Raw genomic sequence first — 23,756 nt, 5'->3', positions numbered from 1 at the left:
TTTTAATTAGGGCTGGGACCACTAATTGATTCATCAATAATTACAGACAACCACAATTCAAATGACAAAACAAAAAAATGCTTGCTTGAAAGCATTGACTGCACATTAAATATTTAGATTTAATTTAACATGTCTCAATTTTTGTTTTGTTAAAAACCTTCAGAGCTTTACAGCTAACGCGTTTTACTTTTTTTTTTTTTTACTTCTATCTTTTCTGTGATCCACTTGACCAAAAGAGAGTGCAAATTTCGTCATTACAGCTCTCAGTTCTCAAGACCTTGTAGTGGTCCTGTGCTCAAACCTATGTGACCCAGGATTGCGCCTGATCTGCAGAACACACAAAGTACTGGTAACATATTGGCATAATAATCCCATTTTGGGCGTATGCATTAAACCAATCAGTGTGTAATCCCCCAATCACTTTAAAAGCCAGGCGTGTTTTTTTACATTTGCGAATTGCTATTATGATGGTGGGAAAATGACAACTGCGTTGCTCTTAAACTAGCAAAGACACTTGGGTTGGGCTTTGTGCCACACCAGGTGCAAGATAGAGCTCTATAAGCAGTAGTCAAAATAGTCCCACCTGGTCCGTTGAGAGGTTGTAGTATGGATGGGATTGATTCCTTTGAGCTGAGTGGGACAAGGTATACATCCTTGATGGAACGGCTGCCATTGGCAACCACACCAAAACGACCTCTGCTGCTAAAATAGGAAAACAGGGAGACATAGGCCACCTCTTCCTCCTCTGTTGCTGGGTGAAACCGGATCACACATAACTCCTAATTAGCAAAAAACAAACAAAAAAGATGTTAAATATTAATAGATTTCCAATATTATTGTACAAAACAGAAAGAAATAGTAAATCTACTGCTTGCCTTTGTAACAGAGCTCTTTAGTTTTGCAACATAGTCCCACACTGTTTGAGGTAGGATTCGTCCTCCGATTTGTATAGTATCAGGTAGATCCTACGCACAAGAAATAAAATGTGTTCAATATCTTTGTTGACAATGACAGATCTTTTATGATCTTTTATGAAAAGTTCAATTTTATGCAGTACTATACCGCTTTGAGATTTTCAGCAGATCCTGAAACCAGATATCCCTTCGTGACAAACTTGGCTACAGTGAGCATATTTAGGAAGCCTTTCCACACTATATCTTGCTTAGCCAAGAACTGAGAAGTCTCCCCATCAGCTGGAGATTCAGAGATCACCGTCCTGAGACACAAACCACAACAGCACAATGACAAACATATCCACACATTATGCTGATTTTGCTTAAATGTATACCACTTAAAACAGAATCAAACATAGATATTCCATTGTACAGTTCTTTAAATACCTTGAGGATGTGCTATAGAGTCTGGGATCCACAGAGGAAGATGGCTTCATTAAGATAGATTTAGGTAAAGGTTTTGTTGGTGGTTGTGAGGAGGCAGGTGCTGAGGGCGATGCAGAGATACTCTCTTTAAAAGGAGCATATGGGACTGATGGGTTATGGGTTGTGTCACTGGGGCCAGAGGTGACACCAGACAAAGTAGAGAACCTGCTTGCTGCAGTGCGGGGGTCACGCCTTGTGATGGTGACTGTGGATACAGCAGGGATCACAACTGGTGTGTATGCTCTCTTTTGTGTAGTAGTTATAGGGGTGTCTGGGGTTGGGGACGCAGGGGACTCCATGACAGGGGAAGCTGGAGACTCTAAAGTAGGGGAGGCTGGAGAGTCCATTATAGGGGAAGCAGGGGATTCCACTATAGTCAATTCTGGAGCGTCAATGATAAGGCGGGATGATGTTGGAGAATCCATGTCAGGTGAATCAGGTGGTGCCCGCAGAGGGGAGTCATCTCCTGCAGACCTTCTCCAAGAGAGTTCTTGTTTATCACTTGTTTCAGAAACCTTGGGTTTTTTCTTTGCGGGTTCCTCCTCTTCCCCAGCTAGTATTTGGCCTTTGGGAAGAAATACGAATATTAAAAAAACAAAACAATGGGTATTCAGCTATTGTAAAAAGCATATTTTGAAATTACCTGTGCATATCTTGCATTTCAGGTCAAAGAGGTGAGCCTTGTGCTCAGATGTTGTGTCCTTCAGCATACATGCGAGAATATCTGGTACAGCCCTGCCCTGGCTTATTCTGGTCTTGAGAGCAGGAGCAGGAAAGCTTTTCTTTTGTTCCTGGGAAGCAACCTATACAGACACAAAACAATCAGACTTAACACACAAAAAAACCTTAACATCAATTGCTTTTCATCAAAAATGTTCATATGGACAAGGAGAGGCAATATAATAACCAAATAAATACATTTCCACCAATTGAATGCAAATGAGGTAGGTACACACCATGTTTCTATCAGGTCTTGCAGGATTCAAACTGGGCAAATCAACCTTCACTGCTTCAGGCTTCTGCAACAAACTTAGCGCTTTAGCCGCTGCATCCTTAACCTACATACAAACAAACGATGGAAGAAAATAATCACTTCTGTCACAAACACTGCTTGATCATTTAAATTTAATATTTCTTACGATATACCTCTGTTGTTTCTTTTGCACTTGGCTCTGATGCTTTGGTAGCCTGCATATCCTTCTGGCTCATCCTGGCCAGTCTGAAGGGACTGATCTCTCCACGTACAACACAACACAACAAGCCCTAGAGAGAGTGAACCCATACTGGACTGTCAGTTTGCTAAAAACATAAATAACTATGTAATATTGTTATTATTCAAATGTATGGTAAGAAAAATTATCGCAAAACAGAAATGGGTTTTATCAACAAACAAACCTTGTTCCTTGGATCTTTCAGGTTGAACATTATAGTTCGGTACTTGTTCATGTATTTGCTGTCTGTGTTGCGAAAAATGTCAAACATCTCCATCTCAATGCTTGCGACAACCTTTGCAACTTCACTCTCGGACATCTCCAAATCCTCACAATCACACACCCTTGAAAAATGAAAAGGCAGTTAGTTGTCACATTTGTTGTGCATCACTGTTCTAACAGATTGAGATGCATTTTTTACACTTTTAATTGTTGCAAAAGTGCAAAAGCCACAAACATGTTCCTGGAGTCTATCATGTCATGAAAAGAATCTGTTTTGAGAAAAATACCATAAAGTGAGTTAACTAAAATATTTGTTTGTTTGGTTACTATAGGCGAAAGATTTAATTACGTGATGTAGATGTTATTTTCTTAATATTATTAAATTGGAAAGTAATTGTAGTTGTTGCAAACAAGACAATAATGTAATGTGATTTTATCTAGTGCACTTGTTCATATTTGTTTTTAATGTCATGCTCATGTTAGGATACCTATCCTTGTTTTTAAGGGAGCCTATTGTAACATCTGGCTAGGGACTGTAGATGAAAACTAGCCTTTTGGCCAATTCCAGCATATTTACAGAAATGTTTATTATTATGCACTGTCCTTGACAAAAAAAGATTAAATTAAATTAATATCTGGATCATACTACTTCCAAAATGTGCGTATTTTATTAAAATGCTACTGAAATATAGATGACTGAAAGAATATATGTAACATGGTCAGTAAAAACACACTGAATATATGAATGAATAATATGGTGTACCATCTCCTCAATGATGTAGGTTAAAGACTGTTATTGCACCCTTATCAAATCATGTCCAAACTATTGACATAAACTATTTGGCTCCTACCACCATCACTTTAACTTCTCATAGGGATAAAGTCAGATTTATCAAAAGACTTTCATATAAGCCTGTAGAACAGTTCTCACCTTTTAAACAGGATGCTGCTGAGGGAGCGCTGGATGCTCTGTCTGACCTGGTTATTGGGCTGAGAGGGTCTGGAGGAGGGAGCACTGGGTGCAGGTGGTACCAGCAGATTTCTGGTTTCGTTCAGCAGTGTGGGGGCTGAAGAAGACTTCTGGCCTGATGCTGAGGCTGACACGTGGCTAGACGGAGGCTGGGGTCTAGGCTGCTTCTTTGGTATGACGTATGTGGTCTTAGTGACCATAAGAGCCCCTGTTTCATGGTGTCTGGGAGCTGAGGTGGATGGAGATGGTGCAGCTGGAGACAGACTAATTTCTACTTGGTTGGGTAGTATAGAGGGATCTGATTCTCCAGATTGCTGCTTAGGCACACCACTGTTGACTGGCTCCTTTGCCTTTTGTTGAGAGTAGCTCTGTGGTGGGGCTGGCTCAGTGGCAGGCTGGGAGGAGGGAGCCATATCTGTCGAGGTGTCCTCAGGAGGTTGTTTTAAAGGAGTTACAGCCTCATTGTCAGCCTGTTTACAGTCCTTTATAGCTGTTAGAAAAAAAGAACAGGGCATTTCATGAATATGAATGACCATTAACTGTGACATAAACCAACATGTGCAAATCCTATGCAAATCAGTTTAAGGTAAAAAAAAAACGCATTAATCAAATCTGCTATCATAAATAATAACAAAAACCATTCATTCTCACAATTACAACTACGGCACTTTTTGGAGTCAATTATTCACTTAACCTGCATGTCTTTTGACTGGGGGAGGAAGCCTGAGAAAACACAAGGAGAACATGCAAACTTCGGGGCCCAAGCCGGCCAACGGGTTTGAACAGAACTTTCGACGATGCTAACCACAACAGCACTACATACAACTAAATACAAAAGTTTTCTGTTGCTGTTAAATATTTCTTTGTATCAGTAATGTGGAGTTATGTTGCCCTGTATTTGGAATTATCATTAGTTGAAAAATACACAAAATGCGAATTTTCCATCTGCAAATAAATATCTGAAGAAACCTGTAGTTGATATTAGAAAATTACAGATAGAGCCTTTAAGACATGGTAATTTCATGATTGTAAATTAATAAGATGAAACTAGAAGCAAAAACTGACATTTACCAGTTTACATAAATAACTGAAACTCAATAAATATATAACTGGAACTCATGTCTATGTATTTTCCATTAACACACTCCTCCATTACAATGACCAATGGAAACACATAACTGTCCCTTTTCTTGCTAATTTTCATGTTTCATTCTGATTCATTAAATGGTGCAACTGGCATCAAGCGGACATTAATAGTCTGTCTATAATGTACAACATTACATTACATTACAATTAATACTGGTTGAATAATTCAATGACTACCTCTCTGAAACATTTTCATTAGTAAATCTGGTCAAGTGCCTTTATTCAGTTTACACATAAAAGATACTTTCAGAATTTCTATTCATAAATATAGTACCCTTGAATAAAGACAATCTAAATGTTACCAAACAAGTGTTGTACTTTGAGGACACAATGCTTCATATTAGGGAAGTGTTTGGATCATTTCAATTTTTGAATATCCATGATGCAGACTTGTTTTTTACAAGAAACAATTATGCACAGCAATATTTGTTACATGCTATACTATACTGGATTACCTGCATTGAAGACTTAACACACAGGATCTACAAATACAAATATCTATGTTAATCTGCTTTGCATCTTACTTTCTAAAATTACCTTATTAAAAGGAAAAACAACTGAGCCCAAGATGATACATAGTGAAGCAAAGTTTCCTGCTCACTAAATTTTTAGATGCACATATTCGCTATTTGAGATATTGATGAAAACGTTTGTTTTTATACTAATATTTATACATAGATACTGGCATCTCCAAGTTTTTGTGACTGCTACATGGAGGAACATTACTACACTTGATATGACCTTTCACGTCACTTTTATTGATAAAACTTGTCATTAAATAGGCTTGATTGAAATTGCCTATTGCAGGGGTGTCAAACTTCTTCCCCTAGCTTCCCTAAGGGCCACAGTGGAAAATAAGAATCACATCCAGGGCCAGACATGGCGAGTTAATTGGTTTTATGTCATCTAAAAAGTCAAATATCTTTGACTGTTTCATTGCAGGTCTCATATAGTCAACAAAAATGTTTAAGAAAATGCCAAAAACGCCAGGATTTTTTTTTTGAAAAAATGCCCTAAAACATTGTAAAAATTGACAAAAACTAGACGGACCAAAAAGTATTGTTAACCTAAATTGATATGGGGGCCGTATTTGGCCCGCGGGCTTTGAGTTTGACACGTGTGACCTATTGTAAAGAATATAATGTGTAGATTGTTTCTCAATCAATGAATGTTAACTTGGCGCAAATGCTTTAAAGTTCCCAAAAATCTTCATAAGAAGCTTGAGTCAACATTTGAAAGACCATCACTCAGTAGTAGTAGAAGTATCAGTTTCAGGTGTAGCATATAAGATCATTATCCCCATGTGCAAAAATCTCAGCGAGCAAGACATCCACAGTGAAGGCACAAATGTGGGTTTTGGGAAAGCACACTAGGTCCTGGTCTCCTCTAGTGACCTTCAGTTTTGAGACCACCACTAAAGTTTATCTTCGGCAAATCAAAGCCAAGAAGAAGATGCCTCAACTTCCAGTACTTTAAATAGTTTTTTTTAACTTTTTAATGTCAATAGATGATGGATAACTAGTACCTCTCATGTCTCCTGCTAATATATATATATATAAATCTTTGAAATTGGTCCAGTATTGAGCAAGAACGCTGTAACCAGCAGCCACGAACATGGCTGCAATGTAATCATATAGGGCAGGAGTCTTCAACGTTTTCCAGGCCAAGGACCCCCAAACTGATGGCGAGATGGAGCGGGGACCCCCTAATTATATATATTGTATAAAATTGTGTTATATCAAACTGGTCCTATAGTGCCATGTGTGCATTGATGACTGAAAGACATCTTCTGCCTCCATTTATCTGTTTACTACAGTGTGTTGAATTCATGTTAATGTGTATTTAAAGACATTTCAACTAGTGGAAAAAATTGCGGGGGGGGAATATAAAAAAAAGTTTATTCAACCAAAACTTTCGCGACCCCCATGCAGTACCTCCGCGGACCCCCTGTTGAAGACCCCTGACATAGGGAAAATGTGCTTCGTCAATTTCATCCCCTGAAAGTGCTGTTTTTCCACTCACAGGATCAGCATTTTATTCTATGTATCTGACAACATTAAGGATAAGATCCCTACAGAGTAAAATCCTTTTTTGTTTAAAAACCTCTATTTAAATAAACAATACTTTTAGCACATATAGAGCCAGCATATTTCTGCATATGAATTGGTAAAATAAGGGTTTATTTCAACAAAACCAGAGTAGTAACTGTTGGAACAGTTGAAAAACCAACCAAGATAGCTTTTGATCATTTGATTTTGGACTCTGTTGACTTTAAATGAAGTGTATTTTATGAATATAAAAGTACTTTTTATTTTAAAGGAGTCTGGTGGGTTTGGCAATAGAAACTTTGGGGTGTGTGTGTGCGTGTCTCGTGTTAGGTCACAGCAGATTTCCTGCTATGATGACCAGCCATGGCTTGCCTCACGCATGAAAGCGGTACTAATCTGCAATAGAAAAAGAAGGACGGGGCACAGTGGCAGAGTAAAAAAACGCCATTAGACCAATAATCTGAACAAGCACTTTTAGTGGAAGGAAATAGAAGGTGCGCAATTGCCAAATTAGTTACACTGTATCTTGTTTCACAATACTGGACCAATTTCAAAGATTGTTGTTCCAATCAGTCAGTCAGAGAAAAAAACAGTTAAGTAGGTAAGAAAAAAAAGCCACTGTATTTATTGTATTAGGGGTGTGAATCACCAGAGGCCCCACGATAAGATATTATCACGATACTTATGTATGTGGATATGATATACATACTGAAATACTCTGCGATACATTGCAATTTATTGCCTTTTTTTCAACTTCAAATTATTTTCCCAGAAGAAAACTGTGTCAACATCTGTTTTATCTAAAAACAATAAATGTATCCATTTGTTCCTCTCACTTCAGTTTTACATCAGCAAAATGCTCGATTTAAGCAGTCAAACTGACCAACACATAATAAAAGATCGATACTTGGCATCCATGCATCAGTACAGTTTAGCCACGGAAAATTTCAAAATACTATGCTGTGTCAAATTTTCCCCCCACCCTTAATAACACATGCTTCGATATATTTGAGGTTTCTAAAATAGTGCCACTGGAAATAATCAGGGAATTAGGCCGGGTTTTTACTGGACAAAATGACATGACACAATAAGTAATAGCCAATCATAAGCAGTGCAGCTGTAAAACCCCAGTAAATTTTGCAGAAGTTGTGTGGTATGGATCAGCAGCCTCATCCATCAAAAGTGTTTGCGGATTTATGGACAGGAAGAGATTGAAGGCTGCATAAGAAAAAGCCAGCATGGTGAAGATGAACATAGCAGGTTGAGATGCCTGGGTTAAGATTATGCCTACATACCAGTATAGATGAGTCATACTTTATTAATCCTAAGAAATGTATCCTCTGCATTTTATCTATCAGAACTATGTAGAAGAAGTGAGCACTGACAGTGCAGCACCTGGAGAGCAAGATCATGTGTACTGTTGCTAATAACTAGCATGTCCAGGAGCCAATCAAAGCACCCATGATATGGCATAATATAAGGTTGAGCTTAAAGGAGATGCAGTTGGCAAAGTAACAAGTGGCAATGACAACAGTGGTGTGGAATTTCCACTCCAAGCCATCTTTTCACGTAGGTACTTGGATTAGAAGGAAGATTTGCCGATTATCTGCTTTCTTTGCATTTGTGAGCATGCACAACATGCTAACACACTGAAGTGTCAACACAAGCTGTAACCGTTAAATGAGAACTAATTCTGGAGATAGTAGTAAAAAAGAAGAAAAGAAACAAGGACACATCCTTTCATAGATTCAAAAACAGAAAGAAAGTGAATGACCCTGGTTTAGTGCATCATTTGCAGACACTTCTGGACACTGAAAGGCAGGTAGACCTATGAATGAATGAACTAATGAATGAGCCACTGTATCTATGAGGAAAAGAATGAAGAATCTTTATTTGTGCATGATTATGCTACGTGTGTGTTGTGTGTGTGTGTGTGTGTGTTGTGTGTGTGTGTGTGTGTGTGTGTGTGTGTGTGTGTGTGTGTCAAAGTGACGTGAAACATGCGCATTTGTCTCAGCGTGAAGATGTGGTTTCTTGTTAAAAACCTGCCATTAGTCAATATAGGAAAATCTCAGCTTTTTAAATTAGCTGTACAATCAAGAATTTCAATTAACGCTTAGACCAACACAAGTCAAACAAAATGATTTATATTCATGCAATCCTCAAATGAAGACATGCGATTTCTTTATTTAGGGTATTTGGGATGAAGCTTTAGTGAAAGTTCAATAAGAAAGATATTTTCTTTCACATTTTGCCTGGTTTAAGACCACTGCACACAATTCAGATTTGTTCAATGAAACAAAATGGCAATTCAGTCTGATTGTCAGTAAAATACATACTAAGAAATGAACAACACATCAAAACACTGAGCTGTAATATCAACTTTCAAAGTCAAACTTTATACTTTCCAGCAAGTGGTTGCAGTCATGGGTCTATACCACTCAACACACTGTGTGTACACACTTCATAATCTTGAATGAACCACCCGTAAACAATAACCAATGTTGTCATAACCTAGGTTGTCAGGCATACCTGATTGGACCTAAACAAATATCTTTTTTGTTTAATCCACAGCTCATTAAGTATGTTGTTTTATATTTAAAGGCTCTGTCCCAAAAGCTTGGGATATGTTGCAGTAATGAAAACACAGCTGAAAAGACGATATGAGCACAGCCATGTGGATATAATAAAACAACGGACATACATACCACACTGCTAGTTAATTTATCAAACCATTGGGAAAAGACAAAATGTCCTTAAATAAGCAAGATGACACTGACTCAATTTCTTAAACTAATAGTATGCGGCACTATTGTGTTTGATAGTATTATCATTGGCCACTGTCTGTAATTAATTTCCCCATTCTTAATTTCTGTCTTTGGTTTTAAGAACATGTGCAGATATTGTGAACAGACGATGGCTGTTAGTTAATGAGTAGAAATGTTCTAGTTACTTGAGCAGAAATCTCACTTGAAATGTTAGTATATTTTATATTTCACTTCATTTACCATGAGCACATTTGTTAAGTACGAATGCACAGTTGTTTGAACAGATGATACAGAGGAGCACAAGGTCAAAGTAGTTGCTTGCAAGTGTAAACATTTTATATTTCCCTAAAACGGTACCGTCTGCAGAATATGAACAGGTTCATGTGCTGAGAATGAAAAAACGTGCTAAAGCTGAATATTAATATTCCAAATGGCTTTAACCGCAACAGTCTAGCACATAAATCAGTAGTTTCTCAGTCACTTCTATCACTTTCCTTACATTGGTAAAATGTTTGCAAGATGAAGCTTATTAAATGTGCTAACAAAAATCTTTTATGTATGAGATCTTCTACCTCCAAAAAAGAACCCATCTGGACAGAATGTGCACTAATACCTGTTACATTAAAAAAAAGACTGAGTCTAGAGTCTGTGAGGCTGCACTCACAATGCCAATGTTAATATGCTCAAGCAGGTGTTCACACCTGAGGCTGAATGGAGACCTCACTTCTGGAGGTATTTTGTAGTAAACGAAAGTTTTGCACTCATTTTAATTTTGACGTGATGGTGGCACTAGATAAAAAAGCATAACAGTGGGAAAAGGCATCTCTAAAGCTCACCAATTAACAAGTAACTCAGCTTTTTTTTTTTATTTTGTATAGAAAAGTTAAGGAATCACCAACGTTATTCGAATTCATCCTGAGAGTGACATGAATGTGCGTGCATGTGTGTATGTATGTGTGTGTGTGTGTGTGTGTGTCAAATTCCACAGCAATGTAACCAATAGTTTACATTTCACAAAAAAAACTAAAATGTGGACCCCATGGCTGCACCAGAGGAAAAGTCAGGGGATCTCCAAAGTCAGTTGGATTCATCTGAGAAACAACGTCTGTGCAAATATTTTTGATAATCCATGCAATATTTGTTGAAATATTTCAGTGAGGACCAAAGTGGTCAGAGTGAAACTGCCATCTGCAGAGCCACTCCGATAGCATGGTTAATAAATAATAAATAGTTCAATATTCATGAAAAGAAACATCCTCATTCCAAGATTAGAACCAAAGCTCTTGTTCATCATTTCTATAACATTTGCCACAGACAGCCAATAGTCCTCAGTAGGCCACAGTGGCGGCAGGTGTCTGTGATATGTCAGATTTTAGTTTTTATGTTCTTATTTTGTGTGTTTTGTTTTGTCTATAATTGTGCTGTTTTTTTAGTTGTATTTGTAGGGCATACATACAAAAATAATTTCGGAATGAATAAATGACAACAAAAAAACTAATACAAATCGTCAAGTTATTAAGCCAAACATTGCATGTGATTTAAACGTTTTCAGAAAGAAAATCTGAAGACACATCACCTTCCATGTTATGTCCTGAACTGAAACTGGAGTTTTCAATCAGTTTAACTGAATAACAATAGTTCAATATTTGGGGAATCTATTTGTTCCATAGTTGAATCAGAAGATTGATAAAATGCTCATGTCTGTACAGCAAATATGAAGCAAGAACCAGCAGGGTATCTCTGTTTTTAACATAACAGTGGGAAAAGGCATCTCTAAAGCTCACTGATTAATAAGTAACTCAGCTTTTTTATTAGTTCTGTAGAGAACGTCGTCCTTTTACATTGGATAATGTGCAACTATTCCTTCTACTGAAGCACTGAGCAACTGGCTGCCTTGTATTTAACAGACAGACTTAAGGATGGTAACTGTCTTCTCATCTAACTTCCACCAAGAAGCCAATGAGCAAATTTCCAAAAATGTCTACCTTACCTTTAACAATTTTTTTTTTTTTTTTTAATATTACATTACTTCTTTACACAAGAGTAAATCTCACTGTAAAAATACTTTTAAATAATGTGTGTGGGCAAATATGTGGTAATTCCCCTTTTACAATATTTGTGTTGATTCCTTCATCTTTCAATAGACGGCTCACTGAAGGACAGACATCAAGACAAAGACAATGGGGTCAGTCTCGTATTAAGTCTTAAAGGACCCCCTCTACATAGGGAGGCAGGGACGGACAAAAGACTTATACAAAATTTTCACCCTGGATTCGTGCACCTTTTGTCATCTTTAAATTATCTGACTCATAACTGCACAAATTTAATGTAACACTTAATTTTGCACTATTACACACACACACACACACACACACACACACACCACACACACACATATATATATATATACAGCAAAAAACTAAAAAATCCTTAATAATTTAAGCTATTTTCCAATGGGATTAACAAAGTATCCATCCAGCCATCGCATTGTTGTAGGCCCAAGTTGGAGAATTTGTGTACGTCAGGCTGAGAGTACATTGGTTGGTACAATAGATTGTATTCAAGCCACATAAACAGTATATCACTGGAGTATACTACTATACTACTCTAGGCGCACACCAACTTCAGAAAACATACTTCAAATAAGGTGCACCATTGTGGTTGTGTCTATTTGTATTATTTGAATTCAACAATGGTAAAACTTTGTGTATGAGAATGCTGGAGGGAACTTGAATAATATTTGATAAAACATATCTGGGGTTAAACAATCTGCACTATTTTACATTTTTGTTATAAAGTTGGACAGGGGGGCACATTTAAGAATACACTCTGTGGAAACTGTGGAATGCTGAAAATGTCAGTAGTTTTCTCTTGGTTACACATTATTCTTTTGGCCAGTAGAGGGTGCTTGTGTTTCACAATTGAATATTGAGGAATTGAAATTATAACGTCATAAATATGCAGAGGAAATGCGTTGAGAGCATGTGATGGAGAAACGGTAGTTATGAGGTTAAAATGAGGCAACAAAAAGCTGCAATGGATGTCCAAGAGAAAATTCAAGAATAGATTTTTGGCTAATACCTGACATTTATTGGCTGCACCTCATAGAAAAAAAGCCAAATACGACAAACTCAACTCTCCTCTCAACACTTAACATTACACATGCTAGTTAGTGTGCACTGACCCACAATAAAATAAATATTATTATCCCAGACTGGCCAGTTACTGCTGTATCACTGAAACTAATCAACAGAAATCACACCCCTTTCCCACATCCGTTACATCATGTGGTCACACTGCACTCAATCTAAACTCAACAGAGTCTAACAGTCTTTGAAGGAATGACATTTACAGAAAATAAATTGATAATTTCATTAAGAATACAATGACACATTTTGTGTCACTACCTAGTAAAACTAAAAACATTAGCAACTAATACTTGTGGGTTCCTGTACGAATAGAGAATTTGTTACTTGGGAAAATAATCAATCAACGGGATGGGAAAACTGGGTCAAGACTGACGCCTTTTTCCCTTTCACTGACTTTAAACCTGCTGGGTTTCATTGGATGTTTTTTTCTTGGATGACAGAACAAGACAAGTTTCCTACCAATAACCAATAAAAGAGGGGGAAGACAATGAAGCAGAATGAGGTCGCTTTTTGCAACCAACTCCTGCTGACAGTTGAGCAGAAGACAGGAATCTAACTCACTTGACTCACACTCATAAATGAGTGATTATGGTGCAACTTTCAATAAATATGTTGAATGCCTTTGGATTTGTCTTAGTCACCTGTTCAAAAATGTAAGATGATATCCAACACATTTGGAGGTACACATGCAAGAAAAGAAAAAAACGCAACATCAAACAATGTGCTTATTTCTGCAGTTATTTGTGTAATTATTACTGTTAATATATTGTGTTCCTTCTGTCTCGGTGGAGCAATAAACTTGGACAGAATGTGTTGTTCAATGTTCAATGTACAATTCTGGATGAATGAGATTATGTTTTGTTGATTGGAGCCCCAAAAATGAAAAAATGCACTGTAGGTCCCACAGTCTCTCCCACTTTGTTTTTGTGTGTCTATCAAGTAAAGTGTGTACTTGGCCACAGAGGTCAAGAAACAGGGCCCCCCCAGAGGCCTAGAGGTTAAGGCCCCATCCAGAAACCATACCATCCCCGGTTTAAGTACGAAAGAGGACCTTTGTTGCATCGCTCCACCGTCTATAATAAAAGGTACAAAATTGGCCCAAAAAGTGTTTATTTATGTGCGTAGGATCCTTAATAAAAGTGTATGTATGCCCAAAAGACCAGAATGGCGTCCGCAAAAAATTCAGATTTATAAAATTGTAAGTGCGTACGTGAATCAGCCTCTTATCCCGCCCTGTACACGCCCATTTTTGACCATAAATAGTCAATGGAAAGCACCTCATGAATGCTGATCAGTAGGTTAATAACCCTGGAAGTTTTTTTGGAACGCTGAATCATGACGACTGGCAGAGAAAAAGCAAAAAGACAAAAGTGTAAAAGGCAAACACACTTTTTGTCATGCAGGTCTTGTCACCAACACTATTAAAGTTCTGACCGAAAACGAGGACATTAAGTGTAACGATTGCGCAAGAGCTTAACGGCTGTATTTTCAAATTTTGACATTTCATTTTATGAACAGACATTAAGTTATTTACACTGTGTTCTGCCGCTATCTAGTAGTAGGGCATTTGATGCTATCATGTATTCCATCGGGCCATCTCATCCTCCTGCGCTCCGTAGCGGACAATGTGACGGTGAGACAGCGCATGAATTTTAAGAACAAATTTTGATTTAAGATTTGAGTTGGATTTTACAAGGTGTTTAAGGAACTATTATCACACAGTACAAGCACGAATAACACTGCTGGACTTATCTTCATGATAACGTGGATGATATGGAGAGAGAAAATGTGTGTGAGGCATCAATACTTGTTAAAAAAATATTAAGAGTAATCATTATTCCCACATTCACCATCTGCAGTTTGACATCAGTTCACCACCTCACCATCTGCGTTGCCATTCCCTTTGTCTCCAAAATGTGTGTTTTAATGGGTCAGAGTGTGTGTGGAGGACCGCACAAGTCTCTTGTCAAGTTTGCTTTTTTTTTTTAAATCACAACCTTTGCGTGGGAAGTGGGGTACGCACATTTTTAGCCCCGTTTTGTACATACCCCACATTTATAAATGAGACCCCTGGTCTTTGGTTTTGTGTCTGGAGTGGTATTTTTTTTTTTCATTGCTGCCATTCCATGTACCGTAAATTTGCAGTCTCCCAATGGTACAGAAAGCAAGACCAAAATGTACTTTTACTTTGTCCATGGCTTTAGTTTCTGATCAATTTATGTAAAAGATGTATTAGTGTTCCGCCTTTTCCCCATGTTTTTATAAGCAAGTGTCATTTTTTGTAGAAACAAGTTTAAAAAAAAAAAAACAGCTTTATATACATATATAAAGCTGGAGGGAAACTGCTCTTTTGATATGAAAAAGGAAAGTCACTACTGGTTGCTATCCACCACAGTCTCAAGGTGGATGATTAAAGAAATGATATCCCACTACATCCTTCCATTATAAACCTGATAAAATACTGAATAAAAAAAAAAAAAAAAAAAGACTTTGACGATAGTGTCTTGCTTATCCACAGTATTTTCTTAAGTTGTTCCCTGATGTTATTATTTAAGTGATTTGATCTGTAGTCAGTTATGCACTTCCCCTCGATAATAGTGAGAGTAAAAACAAGGTGGGGAAACTGATGCTATCAATGAAGGCAACTTCACCCCACACTAGTAAGCATACTGGTCTATGGAGTGTGTGAAAAAAACGTAAACTATGTGGTATTAAATTTAAAATCAAAACCCATCTGCCCATCACCATCTGAGGTTATGCTTTGCATTTTTTTGTTGACTAGATTATATGTTGGAAAGGTGCAAAAGTCTCTTTAAGGATCTAAAAAAACAAAGGAAATTTGTTATTTGGAGGTGAAGTGGAAATTATTTTTTATATTATGTAAACTGATGGGAAAAAAACTATTTGGCTGAAGCCCTGATCAGCAATAGAGTGAGGCACGAAGTCTTGCAACTTCACACTGAGGATTAGGCCTGCAGAATTCGAAGAAAAAATATGAATTACAATTTTTTTGTTTAGAATTATAAATAGAATACTATTCTCTGCCACAATTTTTTTGACCATGACAAAACAAAACAGAAGTACTAAACATAGATTTGTTTGGCAACTATAGCACACTGCGCATCACCACAAGCCTGTAAACACAGAGGCTTCAGTGAAGAGAAGGGAGAGCATTGCAGCGCTAGGGAGCGCTTTAAAAGCCATTTTATACAGTCTATGTTTAAAACTCACAGAAGAAAGCAGTAGCATTTGTGAGGCAGTCTGCTCGTAAAATTATATGAGAATTATTTTATTTTTTTAAATAAATAAGTAAGTTATTTGAAAATTAAATCGTGAACAAGGTGACTCAAGATTGCGATTTTATAACGGTTAATCATGCAGGCCTACTGAGATCACTTTGTGGTCCAGCAGGATCAATATCCACTCCTGTCATCTTCAACAAGCCATATTTCAAAGTTCCATTCACCCTGATGAAAGAGGACACACTTAGTTTCCTGAGATCCATGGCATGTGATGCAGAGATGGAACTGTGTAGCAAATCAACACGTGCTGCAACATCGGCATCCATCAGGACAACACCTCTGTTCACCCAGCCACACCTGCCCTGAGGACTGCTGTTAAGCAGATGCGGTCTCAGCCTGCATCATCTCCTGACCTCAACCCCACTGTGAACCTCTGAGACGCCCTGCTACACACAACAGCCAAAAATGTGACCTTAGCCTGCGCAGGGCAAGCACCATGGTCCGGACCTTCTCCAGAAATATGGCAGCACCCTACAGCTGCACCTTCAGAGGCTCATTGGCTCCATGAAGCGTCAAGCAGCGGTAGATGCAACAGGTGATCACTAAGATGTACATCTACTGTAAATGTTGTTTAAGAACATTGTATTGGATATATTTCATTGTATTGTTTTGTGGTTTATTTTTGCCATCAGTAGAAATTACACTAACATCTTGATGATTTGATCAACAAAACTACAGTCCAACAGAAAGGCTGGTGGACACACCTTCAGCCTCACTCTTGAACCAACTTCGATTTTTTCCCAAAATGCAGGCAATGCAGCTAAAGAAATTGAAGTGTCAGAAGTCTCGAAAGCGGTTTTCTCATATGAACTCCAGACAATGTTCGACGAATCAGGTCCGCACATTGCCCCGAAGTTGCCCTTTCTCACATGTAGCCCACAACAGGAGATTGTCCGTGTCAGGCACGTTCTCACTTACTGGAAATACTGTGCTTGGTTTAGGCGAGGCATGGCGCCGTGGTAGAGCTTGAAGGAGGCAGGACATTATGCGGATAATACTGTAAACAACAGACTCTTGCCATTTCTTAAAATTTGTCTCACGATTTACTTCCTGAATCTCGTAGTCTCACCAGTTAGACATTTCCATTGGCATCTTCGTGTAAATGACCCTTCTTTGACACCCTCGGATGTTTTGTTTTCTTCCGGTTGTGCGTGGGTCACATGATTGGGGGGGAAAAACTTTAGCACTACAGCACGCTGTGAAGTCTACAGACAATGACCTGTTCTTTTTACACATGGCTCAATCAGAAATTACATAGACTTTCTAATAGAGTGTGTAAGGTAAAGTCTGTTTAATAATTGTCTAATTATAGGGTTGCAGTGCATGTGTACCAAAATTTCATATTTTCTCACTTAGTCTTACTGATTTCATTCAAACTACTTTCCTTTCTATTTACAGCGCTGTGTGGATTATTATTGGTCCTTTAAAATTGACCTATCAATAAAGCTTGATTTTAGTCACAATATTTGCAAAAGTTTTGTACACATGCCAGTATTATAAACATTTAAGTTTTAGGCTTCCATGAGACTAAAATGAGATGTTATGAAATGCAACTACTGCTGTTAACGCCTTTAAACCTTAACTTATAAGTAATGCAGAAACCTATGTTGTGTCATACGGACATATTAATGATAAGGGTCTGCTAATAATTGAAAAACTATACGTTATATATCATATACATTTCCTATTTCCACCTCTACTTGTATGTTTATAATAATTGTTGTTATAGGGGTGACCCTAAATAGTTGAATATTCAATGCTTCAATAGAAGCCCGATTTGACTGCCAATCTCACCGCTAAACCTTTGCAGACGTGGTTCATGTCCTGTTGGCTATGTGGGGGTGTTCAATGTCACGTTTTACATATAACTACTTGTTTTCTCCCAAAGAGTTAACATACAGTATTTTATGATATAAATATTAACATATAATGCTGTAAATCAATGTGCAAAGACGGAAGCTTTTAATAAATATTTTTAAGGCGTGTGAATAAATTTAACTGCTCCATGACAGATTTAAGTTTCGTTTTCCATGATTCGTGACCAATAGCAGGGTTTTTACATTAAACTGAAAATGTCTGGAAAAAGAAAATCTAAAGTGTAATAGTAAAAGATGATCTAAAGTAAGATGCAAGGTATGTGCCACCGCCCGATACAGGAGCACAGCCCGTGATCCAGTGCGCAGCCCACGGCATGATGCGTCCGCCCCAATGGTCACCAAATCCTGCCCACCATACCAGCACGCCACAACGTTTGCAGCCAAAAAAACATTATGACAAGAGGATTTAAAAGAAGTAGAGTGTGCTCACTGCAGGAAAGTTGAGTTTTTACCTATCTTCAGCTTTGTCTTTGTCATTAGCTATATGTCTATTTCTCCCTTCTGTAAATTGTTTCTGGAAGTGTGTAAAGCAAATTGAAACCAGAGCCAATTCAATCAAGCTGATTCTGAAATGTAACCCAAACAGTAAACTCACTGTCTGCTGTACCTTGTTTGTATCATTGAGCTATGCATAATTGCAAGTAAACTAAAACTTGTAAATGTACGGTTAAATTGTTTGTTGTTTGTTTAAATTTGAAATGCAACACTAGTTTTAAAGATTGGAGAAAAGAAACAGACCCTGGGTCAATGCTCAAAAGGAAACCAAAGAAATGCTTTTTTGCTGCTGTCTGTGTGTCTATATTGTAATATAGAGAAATATGGATGTATATGCGTGTGTTTAAGCAAAATTGTTAGGGGTAGGGGTTCAGAGTATCAGGTGCATGGTTGTATTTGTTATTTACCTCCTATTAACAGAACTAAAATGTGACTTAATATGACCCAAGTAGTTATTTAACCACTATACCCACACAATTAATGAATGAAAAGATGCCTATCCTTCATCTCTAAAGTTGGTATGCATGTGTGGTGAACTGTAAGCTCTTTCTTTCTTTATTTATTTGCAGGAGAATGAAGTCTTTTCTCAGAAAATTGGAGGAATGCAGCATTGAAGGTGGCCAGCTGATACTTCGAAATCATCTTCATGGAAATGTGACAACAAATCTCCCGTTCACTGTTTGGTGAACTCCAGGTGGAACCTCATTCTAGCATCTGCACTGCTGAATCCTCCAGTCCGCTCTGCGTCTCTGCAGCAGCAAGTAGCCAGTAACTTCTCCTCCTCCATACCAGCTGCCCAGTCCCTATTCATTGAGAATCCTATCTTAGCTAATATCGGTGTGTCTGTGCAATGGAACGGCTGGTCCAGGAATGTGTGTCTGTGTGTTTGTGTTGATGGAAAGGAACATGGAAAGTTGTTTGAGCCTTACACGAAGACAAGGAAAGTTGTAAAATGTCATGTAGAATGTAGGTTTTATGTATGAAAAGCACAGGTGTGTTTTCTGCAACTGCAAAAAAAAGAAAAAGATGTTGCCTCATAGAGGCACAAGACTACAAATTATTGTGCTGTCTGTAGGAAGAAAGCGCGGGTGCTTGAACATCAGGGTCCTTGTTTGAAAAGATGAGTCACTTTGAGAAAACCATAACTTTTGAAGAAGTGGTGTGCCTTGCCGACATTGTGACAATACGACATTATGCAGGCTTCACAAAACCAATGTAGTCAGTAGTACAGACGTGTTGGGAAGGGTTTGACGTGGGGGTGGCTGTGAGCAACAAATGCTGAGTGCTGTAGTTATAAATGTCTACTAAGTTAACTAAGCAATCTACAAACACTTGACTGATCAACAATGCATAATTTTTCACAACACGCACCTTGAATAATTGAGCTGGTCTCACTGTTTAGAGAAGTTAACTCTATTATGTGTTATAAAAGAACTTTTCTCTCTTGTGGAGTCCTTGCATTAACTTTTTGCCCAAATGGGGGATAATGTAATGATTTCAGTTGTTAAAATGTTCACGTTTAAAGTTAATATAATAATCTCAATGAAAAATGTTTTTAAAAAATGATTATGCGTTGTTAAATGGTAAATGTCAATCAATAATGTTATTTGAGATGGGATTGATTTGAGGTTCAGGAACTTCTGACTATTCCTGACAAAATTATTTGTTATAAGGGATTCTGTGAGATCCACCATCTGGCCTCATTTTCTAAATTTTGAGAAAAGAATAGCCTCACTGAGATATGTGCACTCCATTTTAATAAACACAAACCTTTGGGCATAGACTCTTCAGGCATGCAGTATATGGTCTGTAATAAAATGGAGTATGCATATCCTAGTGTGCAAAGTCAGTCTTTGGCTGACCATCTTTCCATCACTTTAGCCAGATATGCAGTGGACACTGTAGTATTTGATTACATTTTTTAAAAACCCTATCCTAAATTATAGAATTAGTTTTTTTCTTCAAACAGCAAAAAAAAAAAAAAAAAAAAAAGTCTTAACCCTTGTGTTGTCTTCCCGTCAAATGGAAAATCAACAATTGGGACGTTTTTTTTCAACGGTCACTTTTTTGACGTTTAACAATACGTAACACTAAATTATTAACTAGAGTTTTACAGTTATTTTGGGAATTTATAGCCATATATATATATATATATATATATATAGGAATTTATGGTCTCATTCGTAGGAAATTATACCTAATGTTTGAGTTAGAAAAGCAGAAATTAGGAATTATTTAGACTAAAATTAAAGGAAAGTATGTTGATGGATAATCACAAACAAAAAATATGTCAACTTTTACTTAATACTATTTCAAAATCACTACTTTTTTTTTCTCCAAACGCTATAAAACTGAATAAGACACCCCAAAATTGATGAAAGTAGAGATTTATACAAGCCAAAGAGCGTTGTGTGGAATCAATCATGTTTTTTTGGTTAATTAAAAGGACACTGAGAAGGAAAACGGGTCATTTTGACCCGAGGACAACATGAGGGTTAAGATGTATAAACATCTGTGATGGGAGTTAGGGAACTTTTTTAAGTATCTAACTTTAAAAAGTTGTTAAAATTCCTTTTTAGAGAATACAATAAAAAAGAGAATTTGCAAGATGTGGTTCAATTTTTCAAATGATGAGCAATGTGTATATGTGAGCATCTTCTGGTTGGCTCTGGGCTGAACATGTGAAAGCATATGGTATGCTTTATGTGCACTGAAGGCTAGGATGAATAACACCCTAAACCTTGACTTGACACATTCTTCAGTGGGAACCGTGTGCAAGAGATCTTTGCAAAACCAGACAAACTGAACATTGGAGCAGTGTTTCAATACACTGATACCAAAACATGATGAAGCATCCTGCCTACCCAACACTACCCCACACACAGTTGCTCTGTGTTGAAGTTTAACCAGTTATGAGACTGGTTTAAATGAGATTGTGTTTAGCTGAATACTATAATCCTGACAAGTCAAGACTGTTTCAGCACATTATGGGCATTTAGAATCGACAAAGAAACTATAAAAGTGAACATACTTACCCACTGCTGACCCCTGCTACTTAGTCATCCCAGAGAGAGAGAGAGTATGTATGCGTCCAAGTGTGTGCGTGCTTGTGTGTGACTGTGTTACGTAGTGCCACATTAAAAAAAGAAGGAAAATCTGTAATGCTGAAAGAGGCACTTTGGCATGGTGTGTAAACTGCTGTGTGATCCGAATGTGTATGAGTAGCAAATGGTACGTACACGCTGTGTAAAGCTTAGATGATGGTATGGAAGTGGCCTGAACTTCTGAGAGACTGGGGTCGCAGGCTAAGGGAGTTGCAGCCTCCTCCTGTCCATCATCTTCCTTCACCTCCTCCTCCTCACCTCCCTCCTTAGCTTTTCCTGCTAATCTCTTAGACATCCTACCCGACCTCTGACCCTGTAATGAAAATATTTAAACAGGTCAAAGATATTTCAGTTAGATGTCACACTATGATTTAACATCAGACACAAAATGTAGAAAAAAGTCTCAACAAGTGAATATATTGCCTACACACTTAAATGTCTCCCCCAATTTCTCAGTCCCCATGATGAAATGACTGACCTTTGCGGTGGGTCTGGCAGTGGCAGCTTTTCTCTGTGGCCGTCCTCTGGACTTGGGCACCTTTGGGCCAGAAAGAGTCTTCATAGTGACAGCAGCATGTTGAAGGATGCAGTCAGTGCCACAGTAAACAGAGTCTGGTAGGGCTTGTTTGAAGCACTCAGGTCCAATGCAAAGGGGAGAAGAGCTGTCTGTCTCCATCTCAGTATCGGGCTCGGGCTCAGGTTCAGGCTCTGGCTTCGTCACAGGAAACTCCTGCTTCTCCTCCACCACCAATACAGACTTCTAAAACAAAAATCTCATCTTAGACCAAAACATCTGTCATGCAAATACTTACTACATAAGGATACAAATATAATTAGAGATGTTCCGATACCATTTTTCCTGATAGCACCTGATACCGATTTCAATACTCGTGCTGTGGGTAGTGGCCAATACCGAGTACCAATACCGATAAATATATTTTTTTTAAAGATCATACTACGCCTGCATGACTGTGATAAGATTATCATTGTGGTAAGGCCTGGCTCAGGTTAAACCCTTTGTAAAACAAAAATGAATACAGCAAATGGAAGCCAATTATTTTTTTAAATAGAATAGTATAAAACAGTAGTGCAACAGCAGCTTAAATATAGGAATTAATAATTTTTTTAATAAAGTGCATCCACAATATTGTAAAATAAAAAAGGCATTTCATTTTTTTATAGAACTGTATGAAACAGAAGTCCAACAGCAACTATCTTCCCACCATTCGCCAGTGCATCACTCACACTTCTCTGTGACAGTAGCCCTTCATGTACCACCAGCAGGAGAATGTGGCAGAAGCATCCCAAACTTATATGTGAGCTATATTTACAACCTGGGAAACAGTACCTTGGCTCCAAATGCTCCATTAAGCAGCAAAATCCCACATTTTTGACAACAGACAGAGGTTGGTCATCCAGGTCAATAAACTCCAAAATTGTGTTGGTTATCTTTGTTGCTTATTGGCTGTCTTTTGGAAATTTCTCTCGTCGCTGGAAAGCAGTTTCCAGAGTTTGCTGCTGCAATTCGTCCTTTTTCCCCCTGGCTTTGGTAAATTTGTTGTGCTCTTTAGCGTGACACGTCTTCAAATGCTTGATTAGGTTGCTGGTGTTGAAATTTTCAACACTCGTGCCACCCCTCAAAATTGCTTCTTTGCGTTGCATGTCGCCGTCTTACTGGTGGAAGCATCCACTGTAGAGTACTGCCAAACCGCTGACATGATGCGCAAACGTTAGCTCCTTTTAAGGAGCCGTCAAGTGAGCAATTCTTCTTCTCCCCTCTAAAACAGCAGCTGCCAATGGCAGCACAGCGCAATTGTTTTAAGAGCGGCGAAGAAGAACTGCTGCTAGCGGTGCTAACAAGTAAAAAGATACATGTTTCTAAAAAAATTACGTGGTATCGGATTGGTGCCTGGACTCCAGTACTCGCTAATACCGATGCCAGCATTTTCAGCATTTACTGGTATCGGGACAACTCTAAATATAATACTGTGATAAGATATCATATATTTTCTGTCATTCAGAAAAAGAGAAACATTCAAAAAGTATGTGCTACTGCCAAAAGGTTAAAAAAATCATTTATACTTT

At 37.9% G+C, this 23,756-nt stretch overlaps 1 protein-coding gene and 1 long non-coding RNA gene across 10 annotated transcripts in view; one reads left to right on the top strand and one right to left on the bottom strand.

Annotated features, from left to right (window-relative positions):
• The window catches only part of LOC116692242 (uncharacterized), a 35,831-nt gene that overhangs the window by 8,991 nt on the left and 3,084 nt on the right, over positions 1 to 23,756 (bottom strand). For all 9 annotated transcript variants that reach the window (XM_032520354.1, XM_032520355.1, XM_032520356.1 and 6 more), the window contains 11 exons: positions 22,150 to 22,431; positions 21,807 to 21,984; positions 3,744 to 4,272; positions 2,775 to 2,934; positions 2,526 to 2,642; positions 2,336 to 2,437; positions 2,023 to 2,182; positions 1,341 to 1,944; positions 1,063 to 1,216; positions 876 to 965; positions 584 to 779 (listed from right to left, as the gene is read on the bottom strand). In XM_032520354.1, coding sequence (XP_032376245.1) covers positions 584 to 779; positions 876 to 965; positions 1,063 to 1,216; positions 1,341 to 1,944; positions 2,023 to 2,182; positions 2,336 to 2,437; positions 2,526 to 2,642; positions 2,775 to 2,934; positions 3,744 to 4,272; positions 21,807 to 21,984; positions 22,150 to 22,431 — 2,572 coding nt within the window. The remainder of the gene's footprint in view (positions 1 to 583; positions 780 to 875; positions 966 to 1,062; positions 1,217 to 1,340; positions 1,945 to 2,022; positions 2,183 to 2,335; positions 2,438 to 2,525; positions 2,643 to 2,774; positions 2,935 to 3,743; positions 4,273 to 21,806; positions 21,985 to 22,149; positions 22,432 to 23,756) is intronic.
• On the top strand, positions 14,292 to 23,186 carry LOC116692244 (uncharacterized). The gene is made up of 3 exons (XR_004332669.1): positions 14,292 to 14,375; positions 21,539 to 21,541; positions 23,174 to 23,186. It is a non-coding gene; the product is annotated as an uncharacterized LOC116692244 (long non-coding RNA).

Source organism: Etheostoma spectabile, chromosome 7, assembly GCF_008692095.1.
Source record: "Etheostoma spectabile isolate EspeVRDwgs_2016 chromosome 7, UIUC_Espe_1.0, whole genome shotgun sequence".
NCBI lineage: Eukaryota > Metazoa > Chordata > Actinopteri > Perciformes > Percidae > Etheostoma > Etheostoma spectabile.
The sequence above is the reverse complement of the archived record's forward strand: the minus strand, read 5'-3'. Positions and strand labels throughout refer to the sequence as shown.